Source organism: Rattus norvegicus, chromosome 4 (assembly GCF_021556685.1).
Source record: "Rattus norvegicus strain SHRSP/BbbUtx chromosome 4, alternate assembly SHRSP_T2T, whole genome shotgun sequence".
Taxonomy (NCBI): Eukaryota; Metazoa; Chordata; class Mammalia; order Rodentia; family Muridae; genus Rattus; species Rattus norvegicus.
Genome location: NC_141537.1, coordinates 88,500,510 through 88,519,141, shown reverse-complemented (window position 1 = coordinate 88,519,141; position 18,632 = coordinate 88,500,510). Strand labels below are relative to the sequence as shown.

Genomic DNA, 18,632 nt, shown 5'->3' with positions numbered 1-18,632 from the left:
AGATAGAATCTCAGGGGCAGAAGATACCATAGAAAACATTGACACAATAGTCAAAGAAAACACAAAAGGCAAAAAGCTCCTAACCCAAAACATCCAGGAAATCCAGGCAAAATGAGAAGACCAAACCTAAGAATAATAGATATAGAAGAGAGTGAAGATTCTCAACTTAAAGGGCCAGTAAACATCTTGAAAAAAATTATAGAAGTAAACTTCCCTAACCTAAAGAAAGAGATGCCCATAAACATACAAGAAGCCTACAGAACAACAAATAGATTGGACCAGAAAAGAAATTTCTCCCATCACATAATAATCAAAACACGAAATGCACAAAACAAAAAACATTAAAAGAATTTTAAAAGGGAAGCAGGTGAAGTAACATATACCGGCAGACCTATCAGAAATAACCAGATTTCTCAAGAGACCATGAAGCTAGAATATCCTGGACAGATGTCATACAGATGCTAAGAGAACATAAATGCCAACACACATTACAATATCCAGGAAAATATAGATAGAGAAACCAAAATATTTCATGACAAAACCAAATTTACACAATATTTTCACACAAATCCTGCCCTACAAAGGGTAATAGATGGAAAACTCCAACACAAGGAGGGATACTACACCCTAGAAAAAGCAAGAAATTATTAGCTTCTTTCAACAAAGACAAAAAAAGATAACCACACAAACATAATTCCACCTCTAATAACAAAAATAAAAGGAAACAACAACTACTGTTCTTTAATATCTCTTAACATCAATGTACTCAACTTCCCAATAAAAAGACATACACTTATAGTACATCTATACAATGGAATACTACTCAGCTATCAAAAAGTGACTTCATGAAATTCCTAGGCAAATGGATTGAACTAGAAAATATCATCCTGAATGAGGTAACCCAATCACAGAAAAACACACATGGTATGCACTCACTGATAAGTGGACATTAGCCCAAAAGCTCGAATTAACCAAGATACAATCCACAGACCACATGAAGCTCAAGAAGAAGGATGACCAAAATGTGGATGCACCACTCCTTCTTAAAAGGGGGAACAAAAATTTCCATAGGAGGGGATGTGGAGGCAAAGTTTAGAACAGAGACTGGAGGAACAGCCATTCAGAGCCTGCCCCACATGTGGCTCATATATATAGAGCCACCAAAACTAGATAAGATTGATGAAGCTAAGAAGTGCATGCTGACAGAAACCGGATATAGATCTCTCCTGAGAGATGCAACTAAAGCATGTCAAATATAGAGGTGAATGCTAGCAACAAACCACTGAAATGAGAATGGGATCCCCATTGGAGGAATTAGGGAAAGGATTGAAAGAACTGAAGGGACTTGCAACCCCATAAAAACAACAATGACAACCAACCAGAGCTCCCAGGGACTAAACCATTATCCAAAGACTATATGTAGACTGACCCATGGCTCCAATTGTGTATGTAGCAGAGGATGGCCTTGTTGGGCACCAATAGAAGGGGAAGCCCTTGGTCCCGCCAAGGTTGGACCCCCAGTGCAATGGAATATCAGGAGAGGGGTGGTAAGGGGGAGTGGGTGGGAGGGGGAACACCTTTATGGAGGAGTGGGAGGGGATAGGGGGCTGATGGATGGGAAACCTGGAAATGGAATAACATTTGGAATGTAAATAAAGAAATATATCAAAAAAAAAAAAAGACATACACTAATAGACTGAATACATAGACAGGACCCAGCATATTCCTGCATACAGGAAACACACTTCAGTGACAAAGACAGACACTTCCTCAGAGTAAAAGGTTGAAAAACAATTTTCCAAGCAAATTGTCCCAAGAAACCAGCTGGGGTAGCCATTCTAATATCGAATAAAATCGACTTTCAATCAAAACTTATCAAAAATGATAAGGAACAACACTTCATACTCATCAAAGGAAATATCTACCAAGATGAACTCTCAATTCTGAATATCTATGCCCCAAATGCAAGGGCACACACACATACTCATAAAAGAAACTTTACTAAAGTTCAAAGCATACATTGCACCACACACAATAATAGTGGGAGATTTCAACACCTCATTCTCATCAATGGACAGAACATAGAAACAAACTCAATACACACACACAGTGAAACTAACAGAGGTTATGAACCAAATAGATTTAACAGATATCTATAGAGCATTTCATCCTAAAACAGAAGAGTATACTGTTTTCTCAGCACCTTATCCTACCTTCTCCAAAATTGTATAATCGGTCATAAAACAGGGCTCAACAGATACAAGAAGATTTAAATAATCCCATGCATCCTATCAGATCACCATGGACTAAGGCTGGTCTTCAATAACAACAAAAACAACAGAAAGCCCACATATACATGGAAGCTGCACAATGCTCTACTCAATGACAGCTTAGTCAAAGAAGAAATATAGAAAGATATTAAAGGCTTTTTAGAATTTAATGAAAATGAAGGCACAACATACCCAAACTTGATGGGACACAATGAAAGCAGTGCTAAGAGGAAAAATCATAGCTGAGGGTGCCTCCAAAAAGAAACTTGAAAGAGCATAAATTAGCAGCTTGACAGCACACCTAAATGCTCCTCTTGGGTAAGAGAAGGAGAAGGCAGGAAATAATCAAACTCAGGGCTGAACTCAACCAAATAGAATAAGAAAGAACTATACAAAGAATCAACAAAACCAGGAGCTGGTTCTTTGAGAAAATGAACAAAATACATAAACCCTTAGCCTGGCTAACCAGAGGGCAGATAGACAGTATCAAAATTAACAAAATAAGAAAAGAAAAATGAGACATAACAATGGAAACTGAGGAAATTCATAAAATCATCAGATCCTACTCCAAAACTCTATACTCAACAAAACTGGAAAATCTGGATGAAATGGACAATTTTCTAGACAGAAACAAGGTACCAAAGTTAAATCAGCATCAGATAAACCATCAAAACAGTTCTATAACTCCTAAAGAAATAGAAGAAATAAAAGTTTTCCAACCAACAAAAGTCCAGGACCAGATGGGTTTAGTGCAGAATTCTATCAGACCTTCAAAGAAGACCTAATACAAATACTCTTCAAACAATGCCACAAAATAGAAACAGAAGGAACACTACCCAATCCATTTTTTGAAGCCACAATTACGTTCATACCTAATCCACACAAAAACCTTATAAAGAAAGAGAACTTCAGATCAAGTTCCCCATGAATAAAGATGCAAAAATATTAAAAACAATTCTTGCAAACCGAATCCAAGAACATCTCAAAATGATCATTCACCATGATCAAGTAGGCTTCATCTCAGGGATGGTTCAATATATGGAAATCCATCAACGTAATCCACTATATAAATAAACTCAACAGGGGAAAAAAACACATGATCGTTTCATTAGATACTGAGAAAGCATTTGACAAAATTCAACACTCCTTCATGCTAAAATCTTAGAAACATCAGGAATTTAAGGCCCATACCTAAACATAGTAAAGGCAATATACAGCAACCAATAGCCAACATCAAATTAAAAAATGAGAAACTTGAATCAGAGACTAGACACGGCTGCCTACTCTCTCCCTATCTATTCAGTACAGTACTTGAAGTACTAGCCAGGGCAATTAGTCAACAAAAAGAGGTCAAAGGGATAAAAGTTGAAAAGGAAGGAGTCAAAATATCACTATTTTTACTTGATATGATAGTATACTTTAGTGACTCCAAAAATTCCACCAGAGAACTCCTACAGCTGATAAACAACTTCAGGAAAGTGGCAGGATAAAAAAATAACTCAAAGAAATCAGTAGCCTTCCTCTACTCAAAGGATAAACAGGCTGAGAAAGAAATTAGGGAAATGACACCCTTCACAATGGTCACGAATAATATAAAATACTTTGGCGTGACTCTAACTAAGCAAGTGAATATCTATATGACAAGAACTTTAAGTCCCTGAAGAAAGAAATTGAAGAAAGTCTCAGAAGATGGAAAGATCTTCCATGTTCATGGATTAGCAGGATTAATACAGTAAAAATGGCTATGCTATCTTGACAAAAGCAAACTACAGATTCAATGCAATCCCCATCAAAATTCAATCTCAATTCTTCATAGGGTTAGAAAGAGCAATTCCTAGGATAGGGAAAACTATCTTCAATAATAAAAGAACTTCTGGGGGAATCACCATACCTGACCTCAAGCTGTATTACAGAGAAATCATGATTAAAAACTGCATGGTATTGGTACAGCGACAGGCAGGTAGATTAATGGAATAGAATTGAAGACCCAGAAACGAACCCACTCACCTGTGGTCACTTGATCTTTGACAAAGGAGCTAAAACTATCCAATGGATAAAAGCAGCATTTTCAATAAATGGTGCTGGTTCAACTGGCAGTCAGAATGTAGAAGAATGCGAATCAACTTATTCTTATCTTCTTGTACAAAGCTCAAGTCCAAGTGGATCAAAGACCTCCACATAAAACCAGATACACTGAAACTAATAGAAGAGAAAGTGGGGTAGAGCCTCAAACACATAGGAACAGGGGAAATTTTCCTGAACAGAACACTAATGGCTTATTCTCTAAGAACAAGGACAAATGGGAACTCCTAAAATTGAAAAGCTTCTATAAGGCAAAAGACAAAACCGCAACCAACAGATTGGGAAAAGATCTTTACCAATACTACATTCGATTAAGGACTAATATCTAATATATACAAAGAACTTCAGAAGTTAGACTCCAGAGAATCAAATATTTCTCTTAAAATTGGGGTACAGAACTAAACAAGGAATTCTCAACTGGAGAATATTGAATGGCCGAGAAGCACCTAAAGAAATGTGCAACATCCTTAGTCATGAGGGGAATGCAAATCAAAACAACCCTGAAATTCCACCTCACACCAGTCAGAATGCCTAAGATACAAAATTCAGGGGATAGCAGTTTCTGGATGTGGAGAAAGAGGAACACTCCTCAATTGTTGGTGGGATTGCAAGCTGGTACCGCCACTCTGGAAATCAGTCTGGCAATTCTTCAGAAAATTAGATATAGTACTACCTGAGGATCCAGCTATACCATTCCTGGGCATATATCTAAATGATGCTCCAACATATAACAAGGACACATGCTCTACCATGTTCATAGCAGTCTTATTTATAATAGCCAGAAGCTGGAAGGAACCCGGATGTCCTTCAACAGAGGAATGGATACAGAAAATGTGGTACATCTACACAGTGGAGTACAACTCACTTATTAAAATCAATGACTACATGAAATTCTTAAGCAAATGGATGGAACTAGAAAATATCATTCTGAGTGAGGTTGCACTCAGTTATAAGTGAAAATTACCCCCAAAAAGCTTGGAATACCCAATAAATGATTCACAGACCATATGAAGCTGAAGGAAAACCAAAATGTGGATGTTTTATTTCTTCTTAGCAGGGAGAACAAAATACTCATAGGAGGAAATACAGGGACAAAGAGTGGAACAGAGACTGAAGGAAGTCATCCAGAGATTGCCCCACCTAGGGATCCATCCCATATGCAGCCACCAAACCTAGTCACTATTGCTAATGCCAAGATGTGTTTGCTGATAGGAGATTGATACGTATGTCTCCTGAGAGATTCTGCCAGAATCCTACTGATACAGATGAGGATACTTGCAGCTAACCATTGGACTAAGTGTGGGCACCACAATGGAGGAGATAGAGAAAAGAGTGAAGGAGCTGAAGGGATTTGTGATCCCATAGGAATGACTACAACATCAACCAACCAGACCTTTTCAGTACTCCCAGGGACTAAACCACCAACAAATGAGTACTCATAGAGGGACCCATAGCTCCAGCCACATATGTAACAGAGGATGGCATTGTCTGGCATTTATAGGAGGAGAAGCCCTTTGTCCTGTGAAGCCTTACTTCCCCAGTGAGGAGAATGCCAGGGCATTTAGGTGGGAGTGGCAGCATCTTCACAGAAGCAAGTGAGGGGGAGAGGGTGTGGGAGAGGAGGAAAAGGGGCTGACATTTGAAATGTAAAAACATTAAATATCCAATAAAAATAAAATAGTGAATATTAACTTTATACACACACACATATGTATGAATGGCCTTCATAACTCATATATTTGAATGCCTATATACTGGAACTTCCCATTTGGGAAAGATTAAGATTCTTTTTTGAGAAGGTGTGGCCTTATTAGAGGAGGTGTGTCACTGGAAGTAAGCTTTGAGGTTTCAAACGTCATGCCAGGCCCAATCTCCCACTCTGTCTGCAATTGTAGAACAGATGTGAACTTTCAGCTCCTTCCGTAATACCATATGTGCCTGGCTGCTGTCACCTTCCCTACTATGATGATCATAAAGTAACTCTCTGAATCTATAAGCAAGGGTTCAATTAAATTTTTCCTTTTATAAGTTGCTTTGTTCATGGTCTCTTCTTACAGCACTAGAGCAGTAAAGACACCTTCAAACAACATAGGCTATTGATCTCTACAATCTGATGATAATACTCTATTTCTAAAAACACCTATGTCGCTGTATACACAAACATTGAGCTGGAACAGAAGCCTAGTGACTAGTGTTCAAGATACTGAAAGGTACTGCCTGTTGGGCCCTACCTTGCTGTTTCCCTTCCCCCTCGCTGAGCCTTTTAGCCTGCTATAGCAAGAAGTTGTTTACACCCTCGGCAGCTACTCTTGGCCGCTGATTTGGAGCAGGGACTTTCCATGGCACCCTTTCCCCCCATGAGTCTTCCAGCTTGCTGTTGTTAAGAAGTTGTTTATGCTCCTGATTGGGCCCGGGACTGCACCACACAGACTTTTCCTGTTTTCCTGATTGGGGAATTTCACCTGCCTTGTTGTTTTCCCATGGCTTTTGCCTCGAGTATATAAGGAGATCTCAGTAAAGCCTTGGTGGCACTCTCTGAAAACGGGTGATCCGTGTACATGTTTTCTTTCAATATCGCAGACCTACGCCCGATATTCACACACTGGCGGCACAGTCGTCGTCAACTGCCCATACCTGGAAGGTAGACTGTAATCATAAGTAATTCTCCACTATAAACCATGCAACTTACGACCACCTGCCAGCAAGATATACTGGTGCAATAGTGGCACAAATGCTACAGGAGAAACCAACGACTTTCTGCTTAGATTTAAAGCCCACTCCATGAGATGGAATCTATACCTGACTACCTCATACCACTGCTACAATGGCCAAGAACCTAAAACTAAATAGGTCATGGACTTGAAAAACCCAATACTATTATTCTACTAAAGGGACATAGCTATAAAAAGACTTCTAATAATATATAGTTATATGTCAGTGCCTCTCTCAGGCCAGATCAGAGAAGCTGCTTTCAGAAGATGGTAACTAACACAGAAACTCAAAACTGAAGTGAGATTCACTGGAGCACTCACTCCTCAAGGGCAGACCTTCATCAGAGTCCACTCTCAAGGCACAGGAATCTATGCAGAAGATACATGGATTGATTATACGAACCAGAGGTGATGGATGACTCTAAGGAAACAACGCCTTCCAGACACAAAAGGTGTAATGATCATATGAACTCACAGAGACTGTGGCAGCACACACAAACCCTGTACAAGATAGACAGGGTCCCAGCACTGACAGAGGAAAGTAGGCACAGGCTACATCCACAACCTGGAAACTATCGGTAATTCATATTCAGTGGCAAAGGAAAAATCAGGATTTTTTTTTCTCCCAAGGGAGTCTCATTGGGTATAGTAACCACATTTAAGAGCAAGGCCCATACCTAATTCTAATGTTATTTTTGTAAGACTTTCTATATCATTTGCTTTGTTTGGGCATTTTTGGAGGGGGTCTCATTGGTCCTTAGCTTGCTTGTTTAGATTTCTTTTGGTATTTTTAAAGGTTATTTTTAAAAAGCAAGTATGTATATAGAATTGATTACATTACCTTTATGGATTCTGATTCTCTTCTGTGTCACTGTGAATTTAAGTTACCATCTGGTATCATTTGCCTGCTCTAATTACAGCTTTGCTCACATCTACTCCCCCACCCACAGTTAATAGCAAGAGTGTTATGTTGTAGCCTCCCAACAGAGTTATATATAGTTTTCTACAGTTGTTCCACAAATCAGTTAGAGAAATGCATACTTATATTGTTTTTAATAATTACACAATTATCCTCCAAGAAGCTATTTTAACCTTTACCTGATAACTCTTAGGGAAGGAGTCCTAAATCCTCAGCTACATCTTCTGTAGTGGCCATTGCTCTGAACTGAGATGGGAAAAGAAAATTGTTGGTGGATTTGTAGTAACAGCTCACTGTTCTGGCTGAGGTTTTCTTTCTTTTTCTTTTTTGTTTTTCTTTGTTATTTTTTTAAATGAGATATATTTATTTACTTACATTTCAAATGTAAATCCTATCCCGGTTTCCTGTTCATAAGCCCACATCCCCTCCCCCTCTCCCTCCCCCATATGGGTGTTCCTCCCATCCATCCCCCTTACCCCCACCAACATTCCCCTGCACTGGAGGGTCCAACCTTGTCAGGACCAAGGGCTTCCCCTTCTACTGGTGCCCCAACAAGGCTATTCTCTGCTACATATGCAATTGGAGCCATGAGTTAGTCTTTTGGTAGTGGTTTAGTCCCTGGAAGCTCTGGTCGGTTGGCATTGTTGTTTTGATGGGGTTGCAAGCTCCTTCAGCTCTTTCAATCCTTCCTCTAATTCCCCCCAAGGGGGTCCTGTTCTCAGTTGACTGAGGTTTTCTTAAATGTTACAAATGCAGTATGTCCATGGAACAATTTATATTTTATAATTTAAACTGTAGGCTTATTTCTGTGGCAAATTGGTTTGTGGTGTTTCATATAGTATCATTACACAAGTTAATTTATTTATTTATTCATTTATTTATTTAATGAGACAGAGTCCCTGCAAAACCCTGGGTATCCTGCAACTCACTATATAGATCAGGCTTCCCTCCGGCTCACTAGCCTCTGCCTTCTGTATGTCAGGATTAAAGGTGTGTCCCACCATGCTTAGCTCGTTTAATTCCTTATAAAGAACTTTCACACATAAATTTCATCTTGATGCTCAGAATTTGAATTTTTGTGTATGTCCTATATCTGTGTATGTGTAGATAAAGACACATGTACCTGGGTGCATGCACATGGAGGCTGAGGTCATTGCATGGCCTATTCTATTACTGTGTATACACTGTATAATTGTGTTATTCCACTGAGGCATGTCCACTGAATCTGGAGCTAGGCTACCAGGCAGTGAGGAAGACCTAGCTAACCTGTCTCTGCATTCTGCAGTGCTGTGACTTCAGCAGTGTGTGTACCTGTACCATTTTAAAAAAATGGGTTTTAGGCATCTGAAATGATGTCTTCATGCTCGATAAAGTACTTTTACCCATCGAGCCATCTCCTCAACCCTGATTCTCACAATTTTGTATAAACAAAAGTTTTTCTAATTCTCAAGATGAACCTGAGATGTTAATTGGGCTGAAATGCTAACTTGCTGGTAAGCTCCCTGTGCGTATTCAGACAGCACTAATAGAATTCACTGGGTTATTTAAAAAGGGGGGGTATGAAGGTGGGAGGCCATGTGTTAGGGATGAAATTGGGGGTGTAAATGATCAAGATACACTGTATGTATATGTATAAGGTTGTCTAAGAATAAGTAAAAACATTAAAAATTAGTAGGACTTGTCTGAGTCATGTATTCCCTGCTTTGTACTAAGCCTTATTTTAGAAATGTCGTGACAGCCAAGCGTGATGGCTCATGACTGCAAAACCAGCACTCAGAGGCAGGAGGATTTGTATGAGTTTCAGCCTGAGCTTAAAGATCCTGCCTCAAACAAACAAGGGGCAGGAGAGATGCCCCAGGAGTTAAGAGCACTTACTGCTCTCTCAGAGTATCAGAGTTTGGGTTCTAACACCCACATATACCTGAAACTCCAGACCCAAGGGATGTGCTGTGTCTTTTCAGCCTCCATGTCACCTGCACACACATGTGAGCATATTCACACAAACATACACAAGTAAAATAAGTCTTTAAAAAATAAACAACTAAAAATGTTGTGATGATTAATATACCACACAGAATGTTCTAGGGCTCAATCAAGCACCCAAAGGAAAGCAAACTTTTGGAACAAGAGTTTTACTGTCTAGGTAGAAGACACAAAACAGGCATTTATAATACAGTGCAAAGTACTAACATGTAAAATGTCTTTTAAATTGACACAGAATTACACGTACTCAAGGGGCAAGATCCATGTATTCATTATACTATGATCAAATAAGGAAAGTAATGGCCCCTTTCCATGAACATTTTGTTAAGGATATTTCTTGTACTTTATAAAATGTCATGAAGATTAGTCACCCTATTGTGCTACAGAACATTAAATTTTAATGCTCCTAATTGAGGTATATGGTACTTTAGACAGTAAAAACTCTAAGCCTAAGGAATTAGAATCTATACACATTGGTTCTTATTTTCTTTGTAAACAGAATTTTGCTCAAAATGAAGAGGAATGTTATACAGTAGTGATGAAACTGACTTACGCCAACTTTCTGAATTTTTGTATTTTGATCTAATGAATAAATGCTATTTTAAGACAGGTTTTTGTTTTTGTTTGTTTGCTTATAGATTTTTTTTTGTTTTTGCTGATAAGTAAAATTTTAATAACACACACACACACACAACTGTCACAAAGAAAGGTGTGCAACATTTTTAGACATCAAGTTTTAGTCATGTAGCCATTCTACTTGCTATCATTTATATTTCATTCCCTGAGGTCAATCTGCAATAACACCCAGAAACCTGAACTAAGCATCCATCATGTATTCATTGCCATAAAATGTAAGAGAAATTCTGAACTTTGTCTGAATCAGATGTTCCATAATGTGGAAACCAAACAGCTAGGCCAGTGTCTATAGCTAAGACAAGTGCTTCTCAACCTTCTTAATGCTGTACCCTTTAACATGGTTCCTCATGTTAGTGACCCCCAAACCATATTCCATTGCTACTAATAATTTTGCTACTGCTATGAATCATAATGTAGGTCATGACCCACAAGTTGAGAACTGTTGGATGAGAAAAAAACTAATAATTAGTTTCCATGTGGCAACCCAGACACTAAACAGACATAAACCTGTGCTGTTCTGATAACTGCCATTTTGCAACTTATTTTCTAGAACCGAATCTCCTGAGGATATATTCATAATGTCTATGAGAATTTAAATGTATCTCTTACATTGAGAATTATGAAGCAGTAAGATTCTCATTAAACACACAGACAAGGATTACCATTAATGAGACACCAGTCACATTTCCTGGAGTTAGGGAATGTTCTCACTGGTGAACACATGTAGAAGAAGACTAAGTATGTTTGTTTGCTGTGTGGACAGAAGTTCATATACCTTGTTTCCCACTTCATCATATTATCAGTTCCATAGTGGGTGTGCAATATTTGATGGGAGGGGAGGACCCCTTGAAGATTCCCACAGCTTGACCAATGCAATGACAAGAAATACCCTTCTCCCTTTGCATCAGGTGTTAATTCTAGTGGCAGTTTTGCTTCAGTAAATACTTCTAAACGACTAATGGTGAAAATTAAAAATTTAGCTTTAATAACCATCATGGGGTATGCTCACATTTGATGTATTCTTCAGCCTACCACTGTTACTCCTTTTTAGTTTGTACACCAGGGGTCACGGAGGTCATGTCAAACAGTCAAATTTCTGACAGTCTCAGAGGTCTTCCTTTCAAAAAGATTGAGTACCAACGATGAAAAGAGCTAGTTTGGGTTTGGAGAATAATTGGTAAGGATGCTCCATCTTGTTTCCTGGTAGATTCAAAGAATGAAAAAAATAGAATATTCAGGAATTTTAGTTCAAGGGATATATTGTCTATCACTGACCTTTTCTCAGTCAACTTTTATAACTATGAATAAAATACTAAAAATAATTCTCAATCACTTACTACTGGAGCAATAAAACCATCATTTGAAAAAAATCCACCTTAGTATTATTTAGGAAATTTAATGAATTGAGTCCTTGATGTAGACAATGTAAAATATTTTTATTACTTAAACATGAAGGCACTGTACTATTTGTGCCTATTTATGACCTACTACTACAGCCGTTATCTTAATTAGATTAGCTTAAATCTTTATTCTTGGGAAAGGTTCCTGTTCCCTTGACAGTTTATTCAGAAAACAATAAAGGTGGGTAGCCAAGATGCACAGGCCACACGGAACTCAAGAAAGATGTCCAAAATGCGTATGCTTTGCTCCTTCTTTAAAGGGGGAACAAAAATATCCATAGGAGGGAATAGGGAGGCAAAGTTTGGAGTAGAGACTAAAGGAATGGCCATTCAGAGCCTGCCCCACCTGTGGCATATATATATATATATATATATATATATATATATATATATATATATATATATATATATATATATATATCCACCAAAACTAGATAAGATTGATGAAGCTAAGAAGTGCATGCTGACACAATCAGAACATGTCAAATACAGAGGTGAATGCCAGTAGTAAATCACTGTACTGAGAATGGGACCACCGTTGGAGGAATTAGAGAAAGGTCTGAAGGAGCTGAAGGGGCTTGCGCCCCCATAAAAACAATGCCAACCAACCAGAGCTCCCAGGGACTAAACCACTACCCAAAGACCATACATGGACAGACCCTGGGATCTAACTTCATAAGTAGCAGTGAATAGCCTTGTTGGGGGACCAGTGGAAGGGGAAGCCCTTTGTCCTGCCAAGGTTGGACCCCCAATGTAGGGGATTGTTGGGGGGTTAATGGGGGTGGATGGTGAGGGGAATACCCATATAGTGGAGGGGAAGGGGTTAGGGGGCCGATGGACAGGAAACCAGGAAAGGGAATATTTAAAATGTAAACAAGAAATACCCAATTTAATAAAAATGGAAGAAAAAAATTAAGGTGGGTAGCTAGATATGTCTGGTATTACCTTTTGCTGGATAGTTTTATGACAACTTGAAACATGCTAAAGCCATCTGAGAGGAGGGAACCTCAATTGAAAAAATTCCTCCATAAGATTGAGCTCTAGGCAATCCTGTATGGTATTTTCTTAATTAGTGATCAATAGGGGAGGGCTCAACCCATTATGAGTGGTTCCATCCTTGGCTGATAGTCCTGGGTTGTCTTAGTCAGGGTTTCTGTTCTTGTACAAACATCATGACCAAGAAGCAAGTTGGGGAGGAAAGGGTTTATTCAGCTTACACTTCCACATTGCTGTTCATCACCAAAGGAAGTCAGGACTGGAACTCAAGCAGGTCAGGAAGCAGGAGCTGATGCAGGGGCCATGGAGGGATGGTACTTACTGGTTTGCTTTCCCTGGCTTGCTCAGCTTGCTTTCTTATAGAACCCAAGACTACCAGCCCAGGGATCGTACCACCCACAATGGGCCAGGCCTTCCCCCTTGTTCACTAATTGAGAAGATGCCTTACAGTTGGATCTTATGGAGGCATTTCCTCAAGGGAGGCTCCTTTCTCTGTGATAATTCCAGCTTGTGTCAAGTTGACACACAAAACCAGTCAGTATGTGGGTTCTGTAAGAAAGCAGTCTGAGCAAAGCCCAAAGAACAAGCCAGTGAGCAGCATCCCTCCATGGCCGCTCTATCAGCTCCTGTCTACAGGTTCCTGCCATGTTTGAGGCTTTTGTCCTGACTTTCTTTGATGATTAACTGGGATGCAGAAATGTAAGCCAAATAAACCCTTTCCTCTCCCACTTGCTTTTGGTCATGATTTCTCATGGCAGTAATAGAAACCCAACTAGGACACGCCTACTGACTATTTTCTGAGTAAACTACTTACTAACACATATTAATTATGCACAATAGACGTTGTTTTTATTCATGTATATAATGTGTTCTGAACATGTTTATCCCAGTACCCTTTTAATGCCCCTCCCATTGAAACACCTTCCTTTTCTTGCTTGTCTTCTTTGGTGACCTAATGAGCTTAGATAGGGTTTTGATAAAGGGTTCTCTAGTTCAGGATGTCGTTAACTGACTTCCTGATCCTGTGCTCCTCTCAATTACTGGGATTCAGCGGAACTCCCTTGTTCAGGTCAATACTGACAGGCTTACTTGCCCATCCTCTCCAGGCTCTGAGACTAAAGACTGTGTACTATGCCAACAGCTGCACCCAGGGTTCCTTGTACATGTAGATTCTTTGATGAGAGAATAAATACTGACTTAGAGACAACTTGTCAGCGTCCTGACATCTCGTCAGATGATTAAGCTAAAAATGCTGCAACTGACTTATCAGATTAACACTAGCTTTATGAGCAAAACTGTTAAGTTACATTGTCCACAGTCTTCAGTTGGCTAAATGTGAAATTCAGGGTTAAAAAGTCCACTTCAGGAATGGAGACACTGGATCATCTAATTCAGCTCTATGTTGCCACAGAAAAGAATGTGACTTATACTTGATGAAACTGACAATATAATAGAAAACATGTATGACAGGTTTTAATTTTCTCTTTCCCAGGGAGAATCGTGCACATCTTTTATAGATTAGGAGGCTAGCTTATTAAGAATCAATTAAAGGCCATTGAGACAATTAGGATGATAAAGATTTTACCACCAACTCAACCACCTGAGTTAAGGCTCTAGCACCCAATGGTGCAAAGAGAGACACAAATATGTCCTGTGACATTCCTATGCTATGCCCCTACCCAACATAAAGAGAAAGCAGATTAATAAATCAAGGGTAGAGGATTTCAGTGGCCACACACTTGCCTAGCATGCACAAGGCCTTGGGCTGGGGTGTGTGCAAACAATTAAATTTACAACCAATTCTTACCTTTCTTTAGGGTAAGAGTTAAAACGTCCACTCTATGCTTCTAAAGTAGGTACTATATCACCCTCAATCATTTCTGTTACAGTTCTAGAAAAACTAAGGCTAAAGGCCTGAGGACTTATCAAATTTTCCAGGGCAAGAAAAACTGGAGCGTCCCCTGAATCACTAAAATTAGAAGGATATAGCCAGCTTTCCATTGCTGACCTTACCTACTGGAGGGACCTCACTTTCCTGGGAAATTATTCTATTCTGAATATTAAATGCCTCTGTGAACAAAATGTAGTTATGTAAACGATTTTCACATTTTCTTTTACTATTGGACTCTTGAGATAAAAACATCCATTCAAACAGACATCCTTCCACCCCGGCACACTGGGTTTGGTGGTAGACTGTGAGCATCTTGTTTTATTATTGATGTAAGCATGTGTGCCAAAGTAATGAAGGCAAGTTTACAATGTCAGGATTTTCTTAGTTCTTACGCTTATCATCGACCTTGACGCTAAACAGCATTTCAAACGACTAACTTTCAAATGAATGTGTGCGAAGCAGGCCTCGGCTAATGATGGGTGCTGTTAATCTGCATTGAGACATTTCACTGAAATCTTCAAAAGACAAGGATAGAAGATTTATGAAAAAGCTTCATAGCCTGTCTCCTGGTCATAAGCCTGAGAGAGAGAAGACCAACAGATCGTTTTATAAACCAAATGGGTTTATATGTAGTTTTCACAGATGTGGCTGCAGACCTCTTAATAATGCATGAGCCATCCTGGCTGTGGTTGTATTAACTATGCTTAAAGCCCTATCTGGTTTCAAAGGTGGAAGAAGATACACATTGGCATGGTAGCTGGCAAGAGCAGACTGTAAAAGCAAAGCCTGTCTGTGCCCATGCAGCCCTGTGGGAAATTCTCCTCCAGAAAAGCAGATCAGAACAATCCTGCTAGGGAGAGTAGGGGAAGAACAGTCAAACAGGCTGAAGCAGAAACACCGTTCTGCCCCACCCCCCTTCTCCGTATTAAAGGTATACAGTATTACGGGAACTCAGTAATTATGCTTTCAACAATTAAGGTCTAGTGCTGCTTAGTTTCTTCTTGCTTCTCCTTTTGACGTGTTGTCCTTGCTGCCTGTGGTATCATATTAGGGACCCCATCGATGATTGGATATGCTATTCCCAACTCGTCATTAATCAGTTCATTTGTCGATGTATCATATCTGAGGATGAGAAAGAACAAAAGAACAGTGGAAACCAAAAGCTTAGAAAGGCTTAATGCTCAATAAATAGCACCATCTATCCAATTTTTGATACAGTACTCCTCCAATAACTTTAGTCTTAAAAGCAAAGTCCAATTCAACTTTTTTTCTTAGAACATCTCACAATCTGTTAGGCCAATTCAACCTTCTTTCTTAGAAAAACCATCTCACAATCTGTAATTATTTCTATTAGAATTAGTACATCTCATATTAACTTTTTTTTACTTTATTCCCAATTTATGACTTAACTTTTTCATAGCAGTGAATTGCATTGGATCTGTCTTGATTCTCTATGATTCACACACATAGCAGTACACTAGGAATAATAGATGTTTTAAAAAGATTGAAGCCAGTGGTAAACTCCCTTAATCTTCTGCTCTCGAGAGGCTGAAGCAGGAAAAGAATCACAATTTTGAGACTAGCCTGAGCTACATAAATATTTACAGGAAAGACCAAACCAAATAAAGAAACTTGTCTCCCCATACCTCCCCCCCACCTCCAAAAAGAATAGAGAGCCTGAGAAGATCACTAAGTCAATAGTGTTTGCTGTGTTAAGCTGATCCTGTTACATATGTAAGCTCCTGTGAAGTGGAGTGAGGGCCCGGTTTGATTTGCTCCAGATTCTGTAATTCCTTCCTAAAATAAATTGGGGAGTGACTTAATAAGATAGTGCACAGTGACCTCTTTTTGATACCGCGTATGCGTCTCCTCTGTTTATGTATATCTTAAACACACACACACACACACACACACACACACACACACACACACACAGCACAAACACACGCGCACAACAAGAAAGGGAGGAAGGAAAGAAGGAAGAAACGAACGAAAGGAAAGGATGGGGGTAAAAAAGAAAGAAAGGCCCAGGCGTTGGCCCGGATACTGTGTTTCAACAAGCTCTGGAGCCTAACCAGCCAGTCTGAGAACGTCTTTAAAGCCTCCAGAATAGATTGTAAAGAGCAGCCAATGGCGAGCCAGAGAAAAGCTCAGCTCTGGTCCTGGGCGGGACTGACCCCAGCAAGGGGGTCGGCCCGGCAGGGTCGCGTCCCGGGAGTGGGCTTCCTCCTGACCCGCTGGTTTGCCCACAGGCCATCGCCCTTCCTCTGGGAAAGGCGGCAGGTGAGTCTCACCTAAGCGGCTTCTTGGAGAGCGGACACACAAGGAACTGCAGCAGCGCCGGGTGGAAGGTGCGGGGCTGCTCAGCCTTCTCGTTCTGGTCAGCGTAGGACCTGGCCCCGGGCGCCCGCAGACACCTCTGGGCGACCGCAGACAGTGCGTGCGGCCTCTGCAGCGCCTGGGAGAGTCTGCGGCACGTGGTGGTCAGCATGGCGGCTCTGACTGCTGAAGAGGCCGCGTTCCGAACTTCTCCACTGCTTTCTTTCCCAGCGCCTAGCGGCCAGGTCACCCTGGCCCGGCCCCGCCCCCTGCGTTCCGCCCCGCCCCCATGTGTCCGGCACCGCCCCCTGTGCCTGGCCCCGCCTTTCTGTGCTTCGCCGATTGCTGCTCCAGCGCAACTGGGGTTGCTGTATGGTTCGGAACAAACTGACATTCCCGGGTCAGTGGCTGCTCCACCGCATTTACAAAACTGTAAACTAAAGTAGTACTCATTCGGGTGTCCAACTTTTCAGCAGGGCTAATCACAGAGGTGACAAGAAGTCAGGGACCGGACTCCAGTCACATGGAGCTAGGCTTCAACTTAGTAGGTATCGTCAACACAAGCTGTGTTAGAAACAACAGTTTGTTTAATATTAATCGTACAATATCACAATAAAAAATTTAAGAGCCTGAAGAAAATGCCCCCCCCCCTTATTCTGCAAACTGTGAAGGCTTTTACAACTTGAGGGATGTTAGTTATGAATACTATGATAAAACGCAAGTAATAGATGCTTGGACCCCTTTGGGGGGCAGGAGAATCCTTTCACAGAGGTCACTGAAAACCATCCAAAACCAGAAACATTTACCTACTTACAATTCATAACAATGAAAATAATCATAGGGTTGTGAGTCCCTACAACATTCTGTATTAAAGGGTCCCAGCATTAAGAAAGCTTGCTTTGAGTTGGAGGTGGGAAGTGCCTGAAAGTCAAATGGAGGCAGCTCAGATTGAGTTCCTGTGTAGGAAAGCCCTTCTGAGTGCTGGCACTCCTGTCTGCTGGGAACCCATATGGTTACTGAAATCTTGGCTTCATCCTTCCAGCTCTTGAGAAGTACAAATGTTCTGCTTCAAAGCTTTGCCACAATATGTGATCACTGAGGGAAGGGACAGGAAAGGCAGGAACAGGGCCTCCCTTAGCTGGACTTCTGGCAGGAGCTTCTTCAGCCCAGGCTTCACCATGGCCCAGGGTGTAGGCAAAGCTCTCCGATGTCCTTGCAAAGGACGCTGAACTCTGGAGGTCTTCTAGTTGATGAGGGAGTGTGAAAGGAAATGGCAAGAATGCTAACATTAAGGCCATGAGTGGGACTCAGCAGAAGGCTTGCCTACCATGCACTAAGTCCTGAGTTATAAAACATCTTTTTAAAATGTCTAGTTGTGCTAATGTCTCCACAGCTGTGAGCTGGGTGTAGGCTGAGAGCCAGTTG

The 18,632-nt window shown here is 40.5% G+C and overlaps 1 protein-coding gene across 1 annotated transcript; it reads right to left on the bottom strand.

The window, feature by feature from the left end:
* Positions 1–13,822: 13,822 nt before the first annotated feature.
* On the bottom strand, positions 13,823–17,468 carry Pyurf (PIGY upstream open reading frame). Its single transcript, NM_001024370.2, is given in 2 exon segments — positions 13,823–16,010; positions 17,183–17,468. Coding segments are annotated over 2 exon segments (339 nt in total). The 5' UTR covers positions 17,380–17,468; the 3' UTR covers positions 13,823–15,868.
* Between the last annotated feature and the right edge of the window lie 1,164 nt (positions 17,469–18,632).